General features: G+C 37.9%; 1 protein-coding gene across 2 annotated transcripts; it reads left to right on the top strand.

Annotated features, from left to right (window-relative positions):
• The first annotated feature begins 5,290 nt into the window (after positions 1–5,290).
• Positions 5,291–21,845, top strand: LOC146465046 (uncharacterized). Of its 2 annotated transcripts, XM_085128947.1 has the most exons (12): positions 5,291–5,404; positions 7,487–7,605; positions 8,842–9,003; positions 9,109–9,186; positions 9,568–9,635; positions 9,941–10,100; positions 10,618–10,779; positions 10,892–10,969; positions 11,651–11,718; positions 12,381–12,494; positions 16,867–19,941; positions 20,327–21,845. In XM_085128947.1, exons 2-11 carry the CDS (start codon positions 7,515–7,517, stop codon positions 19,927–19,929), a joined length of 4,044 nt encoding a protein of 1,347 aa, XP_084985073.1. In that variant the 5' UTR covers positions 5,291–5,404; positions 7,487–7,514; the 3' UTR covers positions 19,930–19,941; positions 20,327–21,845. The 2 variants fall into 2 exon arrangements, with proteins under 2 accessions (XP_084985073.1, XP_084985074.1); XM_085128948.1 differs by lacking the exons at positions 9,568–9,635; positions 9,941–10,100; positions 10,618–10,779; positions 10,892–10,969.
• The last annotated feature ends 1,436 nt before the right edge of the window (positions 21,846–23,281 follow it).

Here is a 23,281-nt window from a genome sequence, read left to right as displayed (position 1 = left end):
TGCTTTGAGCGCATTCTCGCTGCATTCTCCAACATTAGAAGCAAGTGTCTGAAGAAGTGACAAAATAGTGTTCTTCGAAGGTGAAGCAAAAGATTCTCAACAAATGCAGATTGATACAATAAAGAGGGATTGTGCATTGCCTCCACTCACCGAGGCGTAAATCTTGATGTCGAAGTCGAATCGACGGTAGGTGAGAAGACAGAAGTTTGTGACCTTTCATGTATTGTTGAATTCAATCTGTTGAATTTCCTTTTACTACAGGCACATACAAACAATTCCGCTAAGCTCAAGACGAAATAATTGAAATTTTCTTTGCCGCAAGCGGGTCGCGTCGGGCTACAGGAATATGATTGTTAATCATTGTAATCCCCGATGTAATTATCCCTCACTTTCTGCTTTTTTTCCCCTTAGAAAAGCCACACTTAAAGAAATAACAAATTAAAGAGAATTGAGGATCACAGTTGCCTTTCAACACCGTTTAGGAATACTTGTACTATTAATATCGGTTGAACAAATTTGCATATCCGTGATTACGGTAAAATTGCGCGTCTCCGATATGTTCATTTTGTTCGGTAGATTTTCATTTAAATCAGGGAATCTAAACCTTCTTTGGCTTTCAGTGAACTCGCCGTTATCCAGAGCCGTTAGCTATCCGTTCGGTACCTGTCCGTTGTTTGATGGATTACTTAACCTTACGCAGCGAAATCATTTATTGCATCGAAATTGCTTTTGGTAATTAAGCTATGCGAACTACGACTGAGGGACATGAGCATGTGAAAGTTAGTGTGCATATTTTCATCTGGTGAAGTCACAATTCAACTTTTTAATTCATGAGTTTTTTTCCCGTCATGAATTTATTTATTTATTTTCATTGTGTTTTTACAAAAACGTGGCAAGCTTTTAATAAACTGATATAACCAATGACCAAGATAAAAAATAAATGCTACAGTTGTCGGAAAGCCATTTACACGTAAGGAAAATAATTTGAATCTCCTCACAAATAGGGCCTTGTGCCTTGTGTGATCTAGACCTGAAACGCAAAATCTTCGACTCAAACCGATCCATTCGACCAAAAATATCCGGAAATTCTGGTTCAAAATCAAAATGGAACGGCAATATACAAAAAAGTCAGTTCGTTACGAAATCTTTTGGCATTTCATTTCGATCAGACACTCGGCTCTAGCTACTCCAGCAGTGATCAACATTATTTACAAATGAAATGTGTTTCCGTCTTACTTCACCCCACATGCTTAAGAATTCTTCCCTCAAGGTGTTTGCTTTGATAACGAAGAAAACATTGCCCCTTCCATTGATCAGTTGTCGAGTAAGTCGAAAACAAAGAAGTGAAAATAAAGTTGATGGAAAGTTCTGTTTCTTAAAACTGTAAAAATGCACTTACAACTCCATCGACATCGTGGAAGAACAGAATCATCCTTCGAGGACGATTACCAGCCCTTTGAGGTTGAACGAAGTAAGGGATAGGAGTGATGTGTCGCGCTCGGATTTCTAGATCACGCGATCTCGGGTCGGATTTTTGAAGGGCTACGTTTGAAAAACTAGTTAAAGTCTCGGCCTCGGAATTTAAACGAGAGTCTCGGCAGGCCTCGAATTTTTCCAACCCCTCTGGAAATATGTCCCTTAGGTCACCCCCATCCCCCACTGAAAACTAGTTTGGGCAAACTGACCACCTTCCTCCCTGGAAAATCAAATCCCTTCCGTGGGAGGAGGGAGGGGGAATGGATAATTTTTTGGAACTACACATTCTGTTTACCGTAATCCAGCCCTTAAAAAAGTCCAGAATTAAAATTGTTCACCTTTATATCTGGTCATATAGGACAACCAGTATTAAAAGTCTTTTATTAGGTGAGGGACTGGGAACATCCACCCCAAGGATAAATTGGAAGATAGGAGGCAACCACAAACAGCTGCATAACATTTGAATCCTCAAAAACAAAAACAAAAAAAACAAAACAAAACAAAACAAAAAAAAACAAAAAACAAAAACAAAAAAAATGATGACGCCTCCCCCAAGGACAGACCCAAAATTTGCCTTCCTTGTTTGATTCCTCCTTTACCCAAATACCTCAAATTCAGTTTTGGGAGGCTAACTCAAGTCTAAGTGGAAATCTGCTGCCCAGGCTGTCAAACCCTGACCCTGTTTACGACAAAAGTATTTGCACTTCTCTTACCTTGTTTATGAAATGAATTAAGTTTTCGAAAAAGAAAAAAAATATAAATTTCTTACTTGCTAATCCGTTTTAACAATTTGTAGGTAGTCAGAGAAAAATAGACGCATTCCTTCCCCCACCCACCCTCCATGGGGGGAAACGCGTGGAGAGCCCTAAGAGTCATCGTCACTATTACAATTCAAAGACCATTCCAAACTATTATAAATTAAAGCCACCTTTTAGTTGAGCCCATGGCATCAATAGCCACTTCCATCGCCATATCCACGAGTTAACGATAGTGTCACTATGATTCACTGTTGTTTATGCAAACAGTGGAAAAGTGGCGAGCGATAGATTTGTCAAAATAATAAAAAGAAACTTAAAGGGCTTAAAGATATTATTCCTTTTTTCGTGTTAAAAACAATATTTTACCACTCGCAAATAAAATTCATATCTTCTCGCCGCCATGAAATATCCTTTATATATTTTATGTTTGATGAGTCTAAGGAGACCGCGTTATTTTGCTCGAACACAATTGAAATAAAGCATAAATAAACGCACTAGCGGCCTCGAGATTCTTTACCAAACATTTCATGATCTTGGTGAATGCTACCAACAAACGCGTTCCAGACTAAAATATGACGTGACGATTTGGATAAATTCAGAGTAAACACAGGGATATACTCTGAAAATGACTTATTTTTCAGGGTACATTAGAAACCTTTGTCTGAAAAATAGTTTTGCACGTAGCAGTCAGTCAAATTAATTCGGAAAGGAGCGGAAAATCGGCCCAAAATGAAAGGCGCAGTTTTCACGGAATGGCAAAATCTCCACTTTATTCCAAGAATGATTTTTATTGTTTGCTCTGAGTCTAAAACTAATGCTTCAAATGACAGAAATGATATGTATCGATTGCTCTGTTTGCTCGGAAGTACAAAAATCCTCGAGCGATATAAGATATTTGGAATTAACTATTCTCTCAACGAATATAGAAGAGATTTGTGGACTAAGAACTCGAGACGGTTCAGAATTTCTGATCCCCCTAAAGATACCTAAAGCTAAACGGAGGCAGAATTTCTGATCCCCCGTTGCTTAACTGAACAAAATCGGCTATTTACACCAGATTCTAAGGGACTCAGAATTTCTGATCCCCCATGACTTAAAACTGAACAAAATCGGCTATTTGCACCAAATTCTAAGGAATTTGGAAGGAAAATGGGTTCTTCTATTTCCTTTATGCCTGAAAAACTGGAAGATGACTGTCTAAATGGCTGACCCTCTCGGCTCGCATAGTCAATTGTTTGAAGCACCTTATTAAGACCTTGCGAGACTTAGATAGATACTTTATTATAACCACCATTGCAGCCATAAGCTGAATTACGGGATATTTACAAAGAGATAATAATAACAAAGAGAAAAAAGAAAATTATCTACATCTTAAAAACATGGCTAAAATATAATAACAAAGGGGAAAAGAGAAAATATCTACATCTTATAGACATGGCTAAAAATAAAACTGTTCTTCAAACGCTCGGTCTTACATAGGGGGAGAGTGAAATCACTTTTGCGTCTCAGTGCATATTTACAACTCTTCCTTTGAGGGAGGAGGCTATGGAGACTGTGGGTGGGGTTACAGACGATCTCGTCAAACAGATCGATTGAAATCTTTTCTCTCCTCTCATGAAGTTTCGGTAGGCCAACTGTTTCTAGTGCTACACTATATGACAGGTCAGGATAGATGATTCTGAATGCCCTTCTTTGGATCCGTTCCAAATCTACACTAATGTAGTTTGGTAGAGAACGATGGAATACAGGACTTGCGTATTCCAGGACGGGCCTAATACATGTCACATAGAATTACACCAGTTCACTTGGTGCCACTCCGGATCTCTTGAGTTGACGTAAAAAGTAGAGACGAGAGGAACATTTTCTAATTAGTTCAGAGCTGTGCATGTTCCACTTTAGGTCGTGGCTATCACGTTATCACGAAGACCTCACAAAGAACACCATTTTGGCTCACAATTTACCCGCTACTGCCTATCATCTCGCTTTAAAGAATTTGAAGCATTCACACTGCGCTTAAACGAAAAGAATCAATCAACGTTCGTTATAATTAGCCAGCGTCTTTTCTGCGCCCAGCCCCAAGCTTGTATGCGGAGACATCAGTTGTGACGTGTAGAACTGCATTTTAAGTATTTTGATTTAAAAAAGTTCTTTGTTGGATTCCCCCGTGATCGATGTCTTCTGTCCTTCCATTAGAGAATTTGAAGCCACTGACACACCTAAAGTACAGTCGACTCCCGATAATTCGGACCCTCGCTAACTCGAACCTCCCACTAACTTCAACCAAAATCGATTTCCCCTGGATTTTCGTTATACATTTACTGTAATTTTACCCTCGGTAACTCGAACCTCCCGCTAACTCGAACCAATTTTCGCTTCCCTTCAGGTCATTTTCTATATAATTTTACCCTCGATATTAAACTCGAACCATGTTTGTCAAGACGTGACAGGTGAAAACAATCAGTACTGTATTCCAAAACATTAAATTTATTTTGAAGCAGCCGTGAATTCTTTAGGTCTTTTCTTGCATTACACAAAACGTGTCAGTCCAGTTCTAATATTGGTTTCGCTGGTTTAGGGTACATTTTACTACAGTGTATTGTATCTTCATAAAGCTTTGCTCCTTCGGCTTAGAAAACTTTCAAGGACAATCGAAAGTAAAGCGCCAGGCCGTATTAACTGATTATTTCTCGAAGAAGTAAATCGCATGAACTCTGTATCAGTAGCCCGACGTTGATCATTATTTTTCAGCTGGAGCTGGAGCTAATAAAAAATTCAACACCATGGTTTGATTTTGTTTAACATTTAACAATTAGATTATGAGCTCGAGATTTCTATTATTTGTTAGAACTAATTTTGTTTCTGCTTCATTTTCCCAACGAGTTAATAAATGAAGTATATTGATAAATTCTCTAAATAGCCCGAGCAAAAACCTTTAACATATATAACAATGGAATATTTCTCCAGTTTCCATTTCTGCTCCACAGGAACCTTGTCAAAGTGTATTTTTAACGTATGACGTTGGAACATCTGACAAACAAATTTCAGTTTCTTGGAGTGAAGATAGAGTTCCGTGATTTTGAGGTTCACTTTCCAATGTGAGATTCGTCGAAGCAAATCACTGAAAACTCATCAAACATAAGAGAACAGTATCAAGACACCCACGGTCTGAGGTAAGCACAACTTTAAAATCATGTTTTGCGTGTGAACTGTATGGTTCACGTAATTTACCAGTTTTGAATTGAGCGAATGAACATAAACAACCCAATTAGACAAACTCGGTTTAGTATCTTTTTAGCGGTAGGTGGATTTTTGAAGTCTTGTGTTTCTCTTTGTCTGACTGGTTACCGAATGGAGATGAAGCTCGATAAAAACGTGTAAAGTATTTTATAAATTGCCTAAACACGATGTTCGCCATGCATGTTACACCAAGAGTTGGGAGATTTTTTTCTTAATTATTCCACGAGCGCGCGTTGGATATGAGATGATAAATAGCCAACGAGACTCTTTAAGCGCCGAGTTGGCTATAATCATTGCATATCCAACAAGCACAAGTGGAATAATTGTTTTTTCAAAACACTCAAGAAACATTTCTAGATATGATCTTGCTAACTTCTCTTTACGACAGTTTAATGGTTTAATGTTTAATGGTTTAATGGTTGCTATTTCTCGGGTATGGTATAATGGCTCATATACAATGGCAGCTAAGCCAATCAAATTCCTTAAATTGCATTATACAATAATCCAGTTTTTAATAAAATAATATAAATCATAAAGGGCATTTGCACGAGCGGAGAATATTTTTAAGAAAAATTGGATTTTTTCATGAAATGTTACCCGGGGCTTTCAATTTCCATGCAAGAAACCGAAACAAATCAATCGTGTTTTACGATGTCAAGCGTCGGAATTATTTATCTTGTGGTTGAACTGTTTTCGGAATAAAGATTAACTGACATGCTTCGAAGCAAGTCACACAGAATTCATCATCCGCAATACATTGTTAAGACACTTGAAGTTTCCGCGAAGTATAAATATAAAACTATGCGGCTTTGTATGTGGACTGTCTAGCGTACTTTACAGTTAAAGATTAAGAAGGGTAGTAAAACGCGGCTTGACATACTTGACGTTTTTCTTCTCTGATTGCGACTGAAGATGGCAATCTTACTAAATTGCTCAAGTTATTTTATCTAAAACTGTGCGCAAATGGAAATTCGTTGAATTTAGTTTCCTGGGTTGTAAGTTTGATCAAGCAAATGTAATGTGAAAAAGAAACATTGCTGTCGTTTATTTGTCTAAAAGCATATTTATGTACATGTACTGTAAATTGAACTCTGCCGTACCGAGAAACTCGCATGCAAATGATTGATGCTAATTCTACAGTTTGAGCGAAACAAAATGCCTTGAAAGCAAACCAGGTTTATTTGAATCTGTCTTGAAATTTTCTGGACCGGCCGGGTTAAATGTCGTGTTCGTTACACGAGTTAGGTTTTGTTTGATTTGACCAAAAACGGATTTGCGAATAAGCCGAATATTCTGATAACAGGAATTCCGTGGCATGTATCTCTGCCTTTTACAACACCAGATCCAGCCTGGGCGATGTGTTGAGTTTCCAGGACTCGCATTATTAATTAAAAGTATATTTTTACCTATGACGTCGTAAAATAACTCCTAATAAAGACTTCGGTGTCTTGGAATGAAAATATAGTCATTACCACGCTTTTGAATTTCCATTTTTCAATGAGAAGTTTGTCGAGGCAAACACACTGATTATCTTGTTTCGGCAATTAATATTGTTTCAAAACAAGAAAACGCTTGAGTGTAATTCAACACTTTAGAAAAGAACCAGTCAATCCTAAGGTTTCTTGTCCGTCCCGCATGATTCGTGTTTGTAGTTAATCTTTTTATTGACGTCCTATAAGGTGATAATTTATTTCGGTTTCTGTGAATAAAGAAAGAGTTGCGGTATTTTCTTTTTGAAGCTCGCTTTTCAGTGTAGGGCTGTAATAACTTAAGTAATCTAACAGATCGAGGAAAAAGATAACAACAAAGCGTTTAGACGGACTGAAGATGAATATCTCACCAAATTGTGCTAATTTTGCTATCTGAGCTAATAGCTGCGTAGCTTGCCTAATCGGGGAGGGTGAGGGGCTGAGATAAAAAATGGGGGACTTTCCCCTCTTTTGTCCACTTATATTTCCTCGCTTCAACAACATTAACTTGCAAACTAAACGAACGTGCAAAAATTCGCTCCATAGCATTTTGAGGAGGACACTTGCAACATTTATGGCGAGAAGTTCAACCAAAGCTGCAAGTGAAAGTGACGACACACCAGCTGGTGCGGAAACGCTGGATTTTGATGACGTCACCTTAAGAGGTGAGAAGAAATATGTTCCTTCTTTTTTCAGAAGACTGTAGAGAACAGCCTCAGTATTAATCCTTCCTGGACCGCCTGAAGTGCAGGCGTATATTGGGCAGTGGGTGTCGAAAAAGGCCAGAATTTTAGCCAAAACGATGGGTTTTTATATTTTGTCAGTATTTTTCATTTAAATGAAATAAATTTTTAATATCAATAGCAATTGTTCTTTTCATTTTGCTGTGAGTCATCTTGGCTAAAAAACTCCATTTTGAAAAACAATATGTTATATGAAAAATTATTTCAAGGTATTTGCGTGGACTTTTCTAGCTAAAGCGATGATGCAAAAACTTTCTTTCCTTTGCGTGTTTTAAGTCTCTACTCAACCAGGAATTACAGACACTCTAATCTGACTGTTCCACACTCAAAGACCTATGGGTAGATTGCTACGAGTGAGGGATTGTGGTTTCGTTCGGGTGGAGGAACATTAATTAGGTATAGACATTGCGCACGGACCAACAAACGATTTTTTCGACATTTCCTTTGTTTACCCCTTGTTTAATCTCCTTTTTTAAACAGCGTTTTTCTTGCAGGTCACAGACGAGTGTTTTAAATCGCAACGTATTTTGCCATAGAGTCAGTTTTCAGACACCCTGAAGAAGAAAGACCGTTCCTTTCGAAATATTGGCAAAGTATATTTCCCTGACCGAAAATTCAGCCTCGCTTTTTTCTATATTATTCATCTGCAAATGCCGGGTTTTTTTTTAAGAGTTCCACATTTTCTTCAAAGCAAGAGACTATGAGGTAAGAGAGCGAATCCCCCATACATGCCACTCTTCCTGTGAAATTTTTTTTCAATCTATTTTTGTTTGCGTTGCTATTTTAATGTCGACATCTTATTGGTCAGTTAGAGTGACGTCATTTAATTTTAAACTCAATGGCGGATTATAATTTCCCAAAATAGCATGGCGCGAACTAAAAAAAGATTGAAAATAATTATCATGGGGCACAGGGATTCGCTCTCTTACCTCATAGTCTCTTGTTCAAAGCGATCCCTCAATCCCCACTAGTACACGACGGCTCATTTTTTTTTATCGGAGAGGGGAATAAGCTCCACTTTCCCTCCCCATACCTCACTTATTTACACAAAATTACAACAATTCAACACTTTCACTATGCTTCGTGCAAGCCTTCCTCACCCCAACTCGCTTCCCTATCCCATGCGATGAATAACACTTTTCATTTGCCTTCTTTTAGCCATAGCAGAGGTTTACAACACTGAAGGTAATGAGAGACACCGAGAGGATGATTTCACCAACGCAATTCACTTCTACACGGAAGGAATTCAAGTGAACTGCAAGGATGAAGAGCTGAGGGCCGAACTGTACAGCAACAGGGCGGAGGCCTATTTTTGTTTAGGTTAGAATTTTCTAATTGTTTAGGCTTTGCCTAACTAAGATATTTAAATGTCGCAAATTTAAAGAGCACTTTGCATTGAAACGTCTCCGCTCTTTTCTTCTTCAGGAAATTATAATGATTCGCTGAATGATGCTAAGGTTGCTACTGACTTACAGCCATCATTGGTGAAAGCGATCGTGAGAGGTAAGGTTTCTAAAACAATTACATCTCGTTTTACCGAGGCTGCGGTAGCTAGTTGAGTGTGCTGTTGCAAATTTTAAATCTTAAACACCGCTAAATGCTACGTGTGCTGAAAATTTACTTTGCTCTTTTAGCAGATTAAGTTACTCGTCATAAAGTTTAAAATTCCTCTTCAGTATGGGTGTTATGCAAAATGTTAGTATTTCGTGACTTCGAAAAAGTCTTTGAAGTCTTTTGCGGCTAAGCTAGCATACCCGTGATAACACACCAAAGGTGGCCTTGCCTTGGGTGTCCTTAGAAGAGTCCGTTAGTAATATATATTGTACGAGCCATCCTTTTTTTAAGAGAAAATAATACCAAACTGATATTATTCTGTTTTATTAGGAGCAAGTGCCTGCGTTCAGTTGAATCAGTTTGAGGAAGCCATCACGTGGTGTGAAAAAGGATTAGCAGTATCCTTTATTACAGATGCTAGAACGTACTGAATATTGGTCTAATTCAAACTTAATTTATTATTTTCCTTCATTCGTGATTTTAGGTGCCATCTTATGCAAGACTTATCAGAAAAAATGATTCCTTTGTTTTTTCATGAATATTTCAATGTTTCTGTTTCTCTTAAATTCTCGAAGAAGAAACCAAGCAAACAAACGGGCAAGAAGTTAAGACACCTCACCCATATGATATTTTTCTTGGGTTTTTCGGTTTTATCAACTATTGATATTTTTACAACTATTGTGGAAGTCTTGACTCATGTAAGATTGACAAGAACAATCAGACGTTGTTGGACTTAAGGAACCGGTCTGTAAATAAACAGAACAAGCTACAGGATGCAGGCGCAGAGGACAATGCAAATGAATCTGACATCACAACTGCTACTGAGAAAACACTGAATACTAATGATGAAACAACTTTAAGAGGTACAAAGTTTTAGTATTGATATTAATTGTCACTTATGGTCAAGGAGCTTAAGACAGATTTATTGGGAAACTGAAGGTCTAAGACGAAAAAGTTTTTAAGGAGTTTTCATGCTATTCTGTTGAAATGGGAGGGGGGAGGGGGGTGGATTGAGGTCGGTATATCGTCAGTCTGTCTGATTGGAAAACATTATGACCCCATCCCATCTCTGGGCCGTCATTGATGTTGGCAATAAAACCTAGTTTGTGAGGGCTTCGGAAATATGGCCCCAATAACTAAAAAATCCCCGAAGAGAGCCAATAAGATTGCCCGAAATTAAGGAAGAAAAGTACCTTGGAATGTTTCTTTGAATGACCTACGATACGACAAAATCGTATAATTGAGAAGAAAAAAAATCATCGAAACTGCAATAGTAGCACCTTTGGTGGAAAACCTCTAGCAGCAGCTTCTAATGAAGGCAAGTTTTGCAACTTTATTCAGAACTGAATGCAAGATACCTTTTAATTTCCTTCATTTTAGCAAAAGCAGAGCTCTTCAAGGATGAGGGCAATGATGAATTCAGAAAGAAAGATTTCAGCAATGCCATATTGCTTTACACCAAAGGAATCAAAGTGAACAGCAAGAATGAAGAACTGAATGCCAAACTTTACAGCAACAGAGCAACAGCGCGTTTTATTTTGGGTGAGAAATTTTTAGGTTTTCAGAACGTTGTCAAATTAATGTGTTCCCATAAATTTACGTTCATCATGCGCTTAACAACACCGTATGTTTCTTTTCATTGCTTTTCGCGCAGGTAACTTTCATGATTCACTTAGTGATGCAAAGGCTGCCACGGACTTACAACCGTCTTATGTCAAAGCGATTGTTAGAGGTAAAGAGTGACTTAAGCGAAAGTATGAGAAATTGACGTTGTGACAGCTGGAGGCATGCTTTATATTTAATTTAATATCCTTTGCGTATTTTAAAAACGTCTGTTGTTCATAATAAATGTACATTTAAACATTGTAACTTGTCATCTAGCCTCGAGGAAATGTCACCAAAGGCAAAAAGAAGGAAAGGAAGACCTAGAACTTCTCCGGCTTTTAAAAAAGTGTTTAAGCAAAAAATCTACAGTTAATATTTAACAGCAATAAGAAAACAATGATGAAACAATAATCAGTTAAAATATTTGCAAAGTCTGCTGATTGCAGAGATTTCTGCAGCAACCAGTTTTTGTGTGTTTGTCCTCAAGAAAGAGAAAGTTTTGCTACAGTACTTATCGTATTTTAGAACTGATTCGTGGAGGTAAAAACCCTTCAGTAAAATCTCAATTAGACGAGCATTAATGAAACTATAATCAGGTTATGTTCGCTGACTCAGTTGTTAAGTCTGTTGACTGGCCATACTTGGGAAGGCAACCAACTTTTCTTATGTGTGATTTTGTATGTATATTACAAAGAAAGGCTAGTTTTGCAAAGTAGTTAACTTAATTTATAACCAATTCGTGGAGGTATGATACTGATCTAACATGAGTGAAGTAAAATGCTAAACTGTTATAATTTTGTGTTATTAGGAGCAAGTGCCTGTGTTCAGCTGAATCAGTTTGAGGAAGCCGTCACGTGGTGTGATAAGGGATTAGCAGTATCCTTTTCAAATTAACTTTACAATTACCCGTTCCGAAGTTCATAAAGGGACTGGGCTGTAGTTTAATATTGTTCAAATTGCGTCGTAAAAAAAAATGAACCTCATCGCCAGAGAGATCACATAAACTAAATAATTTTAATGTGATCTTTCCTTTGATGGACTCCAATTTCTGATTAAATAAAAATTTCAAAACTCATCCCCAGTTTGCATTTGAAAACATGAACGGGCAATAGCAGAAACTTGACTACTGGCAAGGATCAACTTATCTAACAGAAATAAGTGGATTTTGACGTCGTTTACTATATCGATTACTTTCTTTGGAGCAGTGGAGGACCTAGAGGGATCCAAATACTGACAACGAGGAAATTGATATTTTGACATTTACAAGTGATTCTCTTAATTTTAAAACCATTTTATCAAGTCGCAGTTTAAAACATTCTTTTGCACTTCTCTATACGTCTTTGAAGTTTTATTCTTGTCTTAAATGAAAGAGCGAAACGTGTTAGGTGAAAACAAAGCTTGGCACACCGAGCCTCTTAAATGACACTTTGGAAGTCAGTGTCAGACTATATGGTTTAATCTAGATAATGACCACTAACTATTCAAAAATCCTTTATAGCATTTGTTTTTCACGTATTGGAAATCTTGACTAATGCAAGATTGACAGCAACAATCAGAAGTTGTTGGAATTAAGGAGCAGGTCGGTGAGCGAGCAAAACAAGCTGCAAGCTACTGGTGAAGAGGCAGCGAAGGATCTGTCAGAAACGCAAACAGTAAGTTTGATAAACAACAATTTTAGTTTTATTGAGTGATCACTGATTATTGAAATCAAATGTAATTAGCGACGCTTATGGAACAGTTGAGAGGATTAAATGTTGTAAAACCAAAACAAAAGCACTTACTCTGGCTAATCACAACAGCACAATGGACCAATCAGAATTCGAAGCAAATACATGAAACCAGCACCGAGCGTGGGAAAACGTATGCGAACAAGTTACGATTGGTTTTGGTTTCGCTTCCATTGGTTGAAAAAATGGCGGAACTTTGTCAACCATTCAAAGAAGGCAGTAAAGCAAAAGGAAATTATTTTCGATACTCAATTTAAAATCAGTAAGGAAACATGTTGAATTAAGAAGTTTTGGTTGACTCACTAAATGTAGCCTATACAAATATGTTCAGCATCCAGACAAAGTTGAGAACGATGTTCACAATCTATTGAAAACGATCGGGTGATCAAAATTTCTAACTGCTGGGTCTGTCGGCGTTTCTTAACTCAATAAAACTAGCAATAATTCTTATCAGTATAAGTGGAAACGGCGGAATAGGAAAATTTGGAGTTTGTGTCTTTGTAAAGTGTGTTATTAACAATGCGTACAGAATTTGGTTAAAGTTGTTTAGTATTTTTCTGAAATTTAAAGTTCGGAGATATCAGCGCCATTTCAAAAGGGGTGTGTGGTAATTGTATTGCAGTGCTAAATATCACCATCTTTTGTGTATTCATGTTTATAGCAAAAGTATCAAAAGCGATGTTCATACACCTTTAATGGAGTCTTGATTGAGTTAAGAGAAAGTCTCCGTAAGGACGTTCTGGTGGCTCAGACTTGAAAAATAGATTTGGCTTATTTTTTGTGTGTTGCAAGACTTTCACGTACTAATAGTTATACTAAAACCAGAATCTGCTTGATCGGACACTTTACGTTTTACGAGTTTCAAAGGAGTTTTACCTCATCAGAGAGAATCACCGTGAGGGTTACTTTATGTCGAGGCTTAAATTTAGTACAACTTTAAACATGAATTTAACAAGAACTAACAAACTCTATAAGAAACAAAAATCACAGTCTATATTAAATCTTCGTAATGACCGGCTTAACACTGCACCAAAAAAGGGATTTGCAAAAGTAGCAAAACGGTAGCAAATGTGAAGTAAATACCATATTTGATCAAATTTGGTCATATTTGCTCAAAAACCAAACTTCATGTTTGAACGAGATTTGCGTTTAAAGCATTTACACTATATTTACACACCGTTGCAAAAGTGAGAAAGATGAACACATTTGAAACAACTTTACTTTTACAATAAATGTGAAGATAATACACACTTTTGCTCCAAGAAAACAGATTTACATGGGTAGCAAATATGCGATAAAACAGTGTGTTTGCTTGACTTTGGCCATATTTGCACACAAATCAAATAACGTTTTTGCAAGACATTTACAAGCAAAGCAAACATGGTAAATACCGCATTTACGCAATATTCACACACCGTTGCAAATGTGCAAGAGGAAGTACACATTCAAAACAACTTTACCTCTACGGTAAATATGAGTAACACGATACATTTGCTCCTAGGAAAATGGATTTACGTGGTGAGCAAATGTGGTAAAAGATCATGTTTGCTTAACTTTGGTCATATTTAGCAAAAATCAAATATCATGTTTGCACGACATTTACAGGCAAAGAAAAGCCGGTAAATATGAGTAACACCACACATTTGCTCCGAGGAAAATGGATTAACGTGGTGAGCAAATGTGGTAAAATATCACGTTTGCTTAACTTTGGTCATATTTGCGCATAAATCAAATCTCATGTTTGCACGACATTTGCAAGCAAACAAAAGCCGGTAAATATGAGTAAGAACACACGTTTGCTCCAAGGAAAATGGATTTACGTGGTGGACAAATGAGGTAAAACGTATTTGCTTCAGTTTGATCACATTTGCACATAAATCAAACCTCACGTTTGAACGAAATTTACAGTTTTTACTCAACACTGCACACTGTAGCAAATGTGAGAAACAAATGCAAATGTGATTAAGAACGCACATTTGCTCCAAGAAAAAATGGATTTATATGCATACAAAATTAAATTTTGTGTTTGTGCAAAGCAAGAAAATAACTCATTTACTCAACATTTAATTACATCCATTAGAAAATGTGACAGACATGCAAATTTGAGACAACTTCACTTCTGTACAAAGTTCACAAACAGTGCTAAAGTTAGTTACATGTATTTCTGTCAGTACTTAAGAAATAAGAAATTTAATAACTCTCTGCATTTCTAAAAAAAACTTATTGCATTATACTTCACACTTTGAACAGTAACCAACGCTTTTTCCCTTGACGTTTTTTGGAAAATAACCAACACACTTAAAATAATAATGAACTCTCCAAAGTTGAAGAAACAATCAACAATGATCTTATTAGTGCTGATATATGGTTTGCGTGTAATGGTATTCATGAAGAGAAACAATTCAAAATACCAGGCGATGGTGTTGGAAAAAACCAAAGGAACCGATGAGCCAGCGTTCAAGTGTGGAAGAATCAAAAGAAGGCGCGTAGTTGTATGTTTTCGTCTTAAAACCTTTTTTTCTAAGCAACAAAGGAAAGTTTGATTTTTTTCTCTTCTGTATCCTTGGCTTTTATCGTTTCAATAACTTTATGTTAATAAGTTTCTTTTGAAAAGTTAGGAATTGAACATTTTGCCGTCCTGGCTACAGCTAAGAACGTAAAAAGTTAATGTTCTTTTTGTACAACTCGGACCTGTATCCGTCTCCACAAAGGATTTCTTTTGTGGTTAACAATAGTTTCTTTACTATCTGAAAAAAAAAACAACAACAACAACAACAAACAAACAAACAAAAAACAGCATGTATCGCGAAACAAAGCCAAATTGAATGAAATCTAGGTTATACAATGATGGCTTGTTGAAACAAAACATTCTCCGCATTACGTTCCGTCGCTTTGCCCTCCGCCCAGAGTAAAATAGATTTCAAAATAATTAAAATATATATCCGTCATCATAAAGTGGTAATTTTGTCTCAAGGAGTGAAATGTTCGCCTCGTTTAACTAAGAAAGAAGAATAATAAGAATGGTAAAAGGAAAATATAAAAGAAAAAACGCAAACTTGCAATGCAGTTACTTGGAACATAATTCCCCACTTCAGAAAAGATCTCCTCATTAACCTCTGTTGAAACTTGGTCCCACCTTTAAAATTGGAAAATTTTAGTGTGTCATTGTCTATCACAGGACGAAATGACCTCTTTAAGCATGATTATAGATTAAGTAAAGCACACTTGAAGAACACTTCCCATAACCTTTAATTGCACTGTAAATTTCTTTTTAAAAATAAGTACTAGTGAGCAGCAAACAGCAACGAATCTTGTTAACTTGTTTTATTATCCGACCGGTTTCGTGTGATAACTACACACTTCGTCAGGGATTGAACAAGATAGTTTGGGGAACTTATTTTATATCTAAATTTTACAGTACAAATGACGTTCCACTAGGTTGTGAACAGCAAAAACACCCACTAGGTGTGTAATGTATAATTTTGGGGCTCACGGATTTAACGTTAAATCCGTGAGCCCCAACACACCTAGCGGCAGGATTTTTGACATATCCTGCACGTATGTCTGGGATTTAACGTTAAATCCGTGAGCCCCAAAATTATGCATTACACACCTAGCGGCAGGATTTTTGTAACATCCTGCACGTATGTCTGTGGTTGCTTTTGCTGTTCACACCCTAGTGGAACGTCATTTGTACTGTAAAATTTAGGTATAAAATAAGTTCCCCAAACTATCTTGTTCTATCCCTGACGAAGTGTGTAGTTATCACACGAAACCTGTCGGATAATAAAACAAGTTAACAAGATTCGTTGCTGTGTGCTGCTCACTAGTACTTATTTTTAAAAAATTGACCTTTAAGTTTTTACTTAACGATAAGTAAAACTATCATTTCGTCCTGTGATATTTCGTTTGTTTTCATTTGAGAGCTACTTTTCTCTATATACATAATATAAAAGAAGATGAATCACTGGTTTTCCTGCCCGCCTTGTATTGTTGATGTATAACGGCAGTGACCATCATGATGATGATGATGATGATGATGGCAATTAAGATTATTAAAATTCTTTGTAAAAGTGTACTCGTTTCTTAAAGTCGAAAATCAATTAAGTAGATTCAAAATAAATTACGCTGTGTAACATTTGACAGTCAGGAACCAATTTCAACAGCAAGGCTAACACCCATAATCAGCAAGCAACTTTTTCGATTTCCATTTATTCCGCTAGTTGAATAAAATTAAAAAAATAAATAAATAAATAAATAAATAAATAAATAAAACAGTTATGTTTATGTTTGACAGGAAAAAGGCAGAGCTGCCAACAACAGCTGTAGAAAAAGTTGGACCTCTGCTAATAACATTCCCGGGAATCTCCAAGCAACACTGCAATACTATGAACGTGAACTTAAAATTGCAAAGGAAACGGGAGACAAATTACAAGAAGTGGAGATTCTTTGTCATCTTGGGAACGTTTATTACAGTCAAGGGGATTTAAAAAAAGCCACACACTACCATGAACGTTGCCTAGAAATCGCAAGAAAAGTGGGAGATGTCTCAATTGAAGGAATGGCGTCCTTTAATCTAGGCAGCGCTTATCTTGGACTCGGAGATTCTAAAAAAGCCATTCACTACCATGACCTTTGCCTAGAAATCGCAAGAAAAGTGGGAGACGTCTTAGTTGAAGGAAAGGCGTATGGTAATCTAGGAAACGCTTATCAGAGACTCGGAGATTTCCAAAAAGCAATACACTACCATGAACGTTGCCTAGAAATCGCAAGAAAAGTGGGAGACGTCTCAATTGAAGGCAAGGCGTACTGTAATCTAGGCAACGCTTTTCAGGGACTTGGAGATTTCAAAAAAGCCATTCACTACTATGATCTTTGCTTAGAAATCGCAAGAAAAGTGGGAGACGTCTTACTTGAAGGAGAGGCGTATTGTAATCTAGGCAACGCTTATGATGGACTCGGAGATTTCAAAAAAGCCATCCACTACGATAACCTTTGCCTAGAAATCGCAAGAAAAGCGGGAGACGTCTCAATTGAAGGAAAGGCGTACGGTAATCTAGGCAACGCTTATCGTGGACTCGGAGATTTCAAAAAAGCCATTCACTACCATGACCTTTGCCTAGAATTCGTAAGAAAAGTAGGAGACGTCTTAACTGAAGGAACGGCGTATGGTAATCCAGGCAGCGATTATCTTGGACTCGGAGATATCCAAAAAGCCGTTCACTACAATGAACTTTGCCTAGAAATCGCAAAACAAGTGGAAGACGTCCCAGGTGAAACAATCGCGTATGACAATCTAGGCAATGCTTATCAGGAACTCGGAGATTTCAAAAAAGCCATCCACTACCATGACCTTTGCCTAGAAATCGCAAGAAGAGTAGGGGACGTCTCAAGTGAAGGAAGGGCGTATTGTAATCTTGGCAACGATTATGAGAGACTCGGAGATTTCAAAAAAGCCGTACACTACCATGACCTCAGCCTAAAAATGGCAAGAAAAGTGGGAGACATCTCAGTTGAAGGAATGGTGTATGGTGATCTAGGCAACGCTTATAAGAGACTCGGAGATTTCCAAAAAGCCATACACTACCATGAACGTTGCCTAGAAATCGCAAGAAAGGTGGGAAACGTCTCAACTGAAGGAACGGCGTATGGTAATCTAGGAAGCGATTATCTTGGACTAGGAGATCTCCAAAACTCCATACACTACCATGAACGTTGCCTAGAAATCGCAAGAAAAGTGGGAGACGTCTCAAATGAAGGAAGGACGTATTGTAATCTAGGCATATATTATCAGAAACTCGGAGATTTCCAAAAAGCCATACACTACCATGAACGTAGCCTAGAAATCGCAAAACAAATGGGAGACAGAGTCTTAATGAGCAAAGCGTTTAGTAACCTTGGAGTTGCCTTTCACTCAATTGGTTCTTTATGCCAAGCTGAAGAATGCCATCTACACTGTATAAAGACGTTAAATGATGTAAGGCGCGATCTTGCGTTTAATGATGACTGGAAGGTGAGCTTGCGCCATTTGCACCAAAACGTATATGCTAATTTATGGCGTTTGTTTTTAGTGCAAGGTAAGGTTGTGGAGGCACTCTTATCTGCTGAGGAGGGACGCGCACAGGCTCTGAATGATCTCATGGAGTTCAAGTATGCATCCAAAAACACCCGAGCCGAATCTCGCACAGAAATAAAAACCAAAACTCACATTTACAGTTATCATCCTTCCAATACAGTTTTTATAGCCCTCTGGGACCAGAAAGTAGTATTTTGGGTTTTACAGAAAGGAAACGTTGTACAGCTAAGAGTGAAACAGATCCCCGATGGCCAAGTTGATGCCGAGGATTTCTTGGATACCACACTGAAGAAAATTCGTGGAAGAGCTTTTGTCAAATGTGAGGATCGTTCACTGGACATGGCAAAAGATGACAATCTCTCAAATGCGAGATCCCCTCCCGGAAAGAAGCAAAATCAATCCTCCAGTTCCCGGAATACTGCCTTAAGTTTACTATATGAGACCATCGTTAGTCCTATACAAGATTTGTTACTTGAAAAGGAAGTAATATTCGTTCCCGAGGGTCCACTGTGTTTGGCTCCTTTCGCTGCATTCATGGACTCAGATTCCAAATACCTCTGCGAATCTTTCAGAATCCGCGTGATTCCATCGCTGACGAGTTTGAAATTGATAGCAGATTGTCCCGATGATTACCACATTAATAGTGGGGCGCTGATCGTGGGTGATCCTTGGATCGAAAAGGTTACTTTTGAGAGGACAAAGTGGCCGCAGCTGCCATTCGCACGAAAAGAAGCGCAGATGATTGGGCGAATACTTCACACTACGCCGCTTATTGGAGAGCATGCCACGAAGAATGAAGTATTGAAACGACTCTCCTCGGTTGCTTTGGTGCACATTGCAGCACATGGGCGAATGGAAACAGGAGAAATTCTCTTAGCACCAAATCCTTCACCGGTATCAGGGACTCCTATTGAGGAAGACTTCCTTTTAACAATGAAAGATATACTGAATGTTCATATGCGAGCAAGGTTGGTTGTGCTGAGTTGCTGTCATAGTGCCCGTGGGGAGATTAAGGCTGAGGGTGTGGTTGGCATCGCACGGGCATTTTTGGGTGCTGGTGCTCGCTCTGTTCTGGTATCATTGTGGGCGATTGATGACGAGGCTACTATGGAGTTCATGAAAAGATTCTATCAGCACTTAATGAAAGGTGAAAGTGCCAGTGCAGCTCTGAACCAAGCCATGAAATCCATGAGAGAATCTGACGAGTTTAGTGCAGCAGATTACTGGGCTCCCTTTGTACTCATTGGTGATGACGTCACACTAGAATTGGGCGGAGAAGAGTAGCTGATTTGCTCTGTGAGTAGATTGATCAAGGTTTGAAATAAAAGAATTTACTCGCTCTCATTAAAGCTATTGTAGCTAATCTCCTTTAACTTCTTAAAAAAAAGAGGAGAGATCCCTTCCCCGTTATATGTCTTAAAGGTTTTGAAGTTGATTTAGAAACTATGTTCCTCCTTTACAGAGGCCAAAAAAAAAAAAAAAAACAGAAAGAAAGAAGGAAAAAGAAAAAGAAAACACAAAAAATTAGAAAAAAAAATTCGGTCACTACAACACCATCTTGCATAATTATTTCAGACATCTGTTGTTGTCCATAATATTTACTTGAGATTTACCATAATATATTTTTTTTACATTTGTCGTTGTTATTGAAGTTTGCCTTCCTGATGTTTTTGGTTTATAGCTGCTGAACGCAAATCTGTGATAAATGAAGAAAAGACCGCAGGACCATTTGTGACGGCTTACATGATTAAGAAATCGTCTGAGAAGAAAACGATGACAAGAAACTCGTACAAGAGACTGTAAATAGCTTGTTAATTTTGAGTATCATGTGATTTTGTTAGAATTGTTTTTAGATAGGGAATACCGTGGACTCTCTATAAAATTGCAAATTATTTACTTGACCAAATTGTGTTAGCATTTTTTTTCCAGGAAAAGTTTGTGCTGAAAAGCAATGTTGTAGATTGAATCTTATACTTTAGTCATGTTTTTCTTCTTCTTTGCTGCTTACTCAGAACATTGATAAGCAATCTGGCAGAGAAAGAGAAAATTTGTATCTTAAAAATTCAATACAATAAGTGTGTAGAAAAAAGTCTTTCTTTACTACCGGCATACACTCATATGCCTCATTCTGAAACTGTTATTTTCTTTTCTCTATTTATAAGAGCTTAATATTTGGTGATCAACGACATTTATTTCAGAAATTTAACTTCTAGAGGATAGGAATAGCAAGAAAAGAAGCAAATTTCAAAAGAAAACCAAGCCAAAAAAAAAAAAAAACAATTCCTAGATTTAAGCTGCAAGAATGAACTCTTACAGGGACCGCGGAGGGGGAGGGGCTGGGGTATATTAAGGTTTTCTCCGACTTCAGATAGTTTTTCGTTAGTTTTGCTGCTGAACGGACGACTAGATTTCAACCGTGAAATAATGGAATTTCAGCCGTTGTTTCTGTTTTCTTTCGTTCTTGGATCGATGTTTTACGAAGATAAAGTTTCATCACTGGATAATTAAGTTCCAGGGGGGTTTTGCATAAAGGCATTCATTATGAAAGCTACTTATCGCCTTCACGTGTAAATATTTGAAACGGATAATTATGTACAGCTATGGTCATCTTGGATCATTCAGTCCCGCTGTCATAACGAATAAAGAAGCACATACTATTTACGGAAACACGAACTACGAAACTGGGTCTTCACAAGCTGCTGGCTTTCACAAGAAAACAAGTCGAAAATTTCTGTCTCATCAGCCTGATGTGTTGGTCAAATGTAATTAAGGCCAGACTGAAGCATTGACTCCTTTCTTCAAAAGAAAAGAAAACATATTTTAGCTGATACCATTAAAAGTTTACATGAGTGTTGACAGTTTTTTATGCATTTCTAGCCATTTCAGAAGACTTAAGTTTAAACTTTTCCTGGGGGAGCATGTCCCCGGACCTCCCTAGTTGTCTCACGCTAACACGTTTGCTTTAGCCCCCCTCCCCCCCACCCCCCACTCAAAAATCCGCTCTGCGGGCCCTGCCCTAAACGTAAGAATTACTGTTTCGTGGTGCAATTGAGACATGGTTTCTCTGTATTGTTTTAAATAAACTAGGAGTGCTGGAAATCGCATAAGCCAGTAAAGATAGCTTAGCGCTTAGTAAGTTTCGATCACACGGTTTAATTAGAAACTGGTTCTGCTTAAAATTGAATTGTTTTTAAGCCTGAGCTCTGTTTTTTTTAGATTTTTAAAGCGGTGAAATTACGATTACAAGTGGAGCGACGAATTAAGATTTATATGACTGCAGATGATGGTGAAATTTTTTCCAATAGTTAGCGCTTCTTTAGGTATGTTATATTAGTAGGTACTTACTAGCTGCTGGCTACCTATTTCCCCCCCACTTCCCCCCCCCCCCCCCCCCTTCCTCCGTGATTGTCGAGATCGCAGGCTTCAATCGAATTGCCGCAATTTGCTTGTAATGACGAGCGGAACCTGGGGAGAGTGCTAAAACTACCAAGATGGCGGCAGTTCGATGGAAACGTACGATCTCAGCAATAACATGAGAAAAATGGTGACTGTGAAAGGTCTATTAATCGATTTTCCATGACTTTATTTCGAGCTTGTTCAATGTCTTCTTCAATGGCATGTAGATTTTCAATGTAGCTTCATAATCACAAAAAAGAAGAAAGGAATCCCTATCGAGGTACATTATTTATTTATTTTACAAATTCGTCCTGAGGCAGCTGGGCATACAATAGAACCCTAGGTCCCTTGATGGGTAAACCCACTACCTAACCATTCCCCTAAAAAGTTGACAGCCATTCCCTGGGACCCCAATAAAAAATAAGAACGAAAAAAAGAAAAATATACGTATTGGCACGGCGCTACTTCGGACAAACCAACTTATAAGAACGAAAGCCATCATGATTGAACACTGAAACTTAGTCTATACACATTATAAACATAAAAAGAACGTTTACACTACATATACGGGTAGATACAAAGGGAGGGATACAAGCGATGCGAGGGATGTACGCGAACACACGCAAAAATTGCATCACCGTAACTTCTCGTGGGAGGTAATTTTCGAGCTTGCTTGTTCTCTCTATCCATAATAAAAACAAGACTGAGACTACTCGTATCGTAAACAGCGTCTGGACAACATAAATGGTTATCGGGAGATACAAGAATCAGGCCAGGGGTGCCTAGTGGGTTTTTCGGTGGGTTTGTACCACTGGGATTCTGTTCCCCTTTCCCTATACCATTCTAGACCAGACATCAGAAATTGTTACCCAATTGTTCCCAGGAACCCGTTCAAGACTTACTTTTTCTCAATATTATAACATATTCTAGACTAACGTTATGAAATTTATACCCTATTCCAGACTCCCATATACTGTACAGGCATGGGCCGCTGTGAAGGGTACGTTTTTCAAACAGTTTAATTGTTTCGAAAACATACCCTGCACAGCGGCCCATGCCTGTACAGTATATATACATATGGGAATATCCCCCTCCACCGGGGGATTTAGGCCCCTGGTGAATGCTGAAATTTGACAGGATGACCTTGAAGCAATGTGCAACTATAACATAGCTCTGTACAGAAAGACAACTCACCTGCAGCAATTCGACATTCCTTCGCGCCGCATCGTCTAGAATCGGC

This window comes from Pavona decussata, unplaced genomic scaffold, assembly GCF_977016875.1.
Source record: "Pavona decussata unplaced genomic scaffold, jaPavDecu1.1 SCAFFOLD_157, whole genome shotgun sequence".
Taxonomy (NCBI): domain Eukaryota; kingdom Metazoa; phylum Cnidaria; class Anthozoa; order Scleractinia; family Agariciidae; genus Pavona; species Pavona decussata.
This window is presented reverse-complemented; position numbering and strand designations above follow the sequence as displayed.

Coding starts and splice junctions, on each gene's coding strand:
- LOC146465046 (XM_085128947.1), top strand. CDS start 7,515: ATGGCGAGAAGTTCAACCAAAGCTGCAAGTGAAAGTGACGACACACCA. Junction 9,004..9,108: donor GGAGGCCTATTTTTGTTTAG/GTTAGAATTTTC, acceptor TTTCTTCTTCAG/GAAATTATAATGATTCGCTG. Junction 12,495..16,866: donor ATCTGTCAGAAACGCAAACA/GTAAGTTTGATA, acceptor TATGTTTGACAG/GAAAAAGGCAGAGCTGCCAA.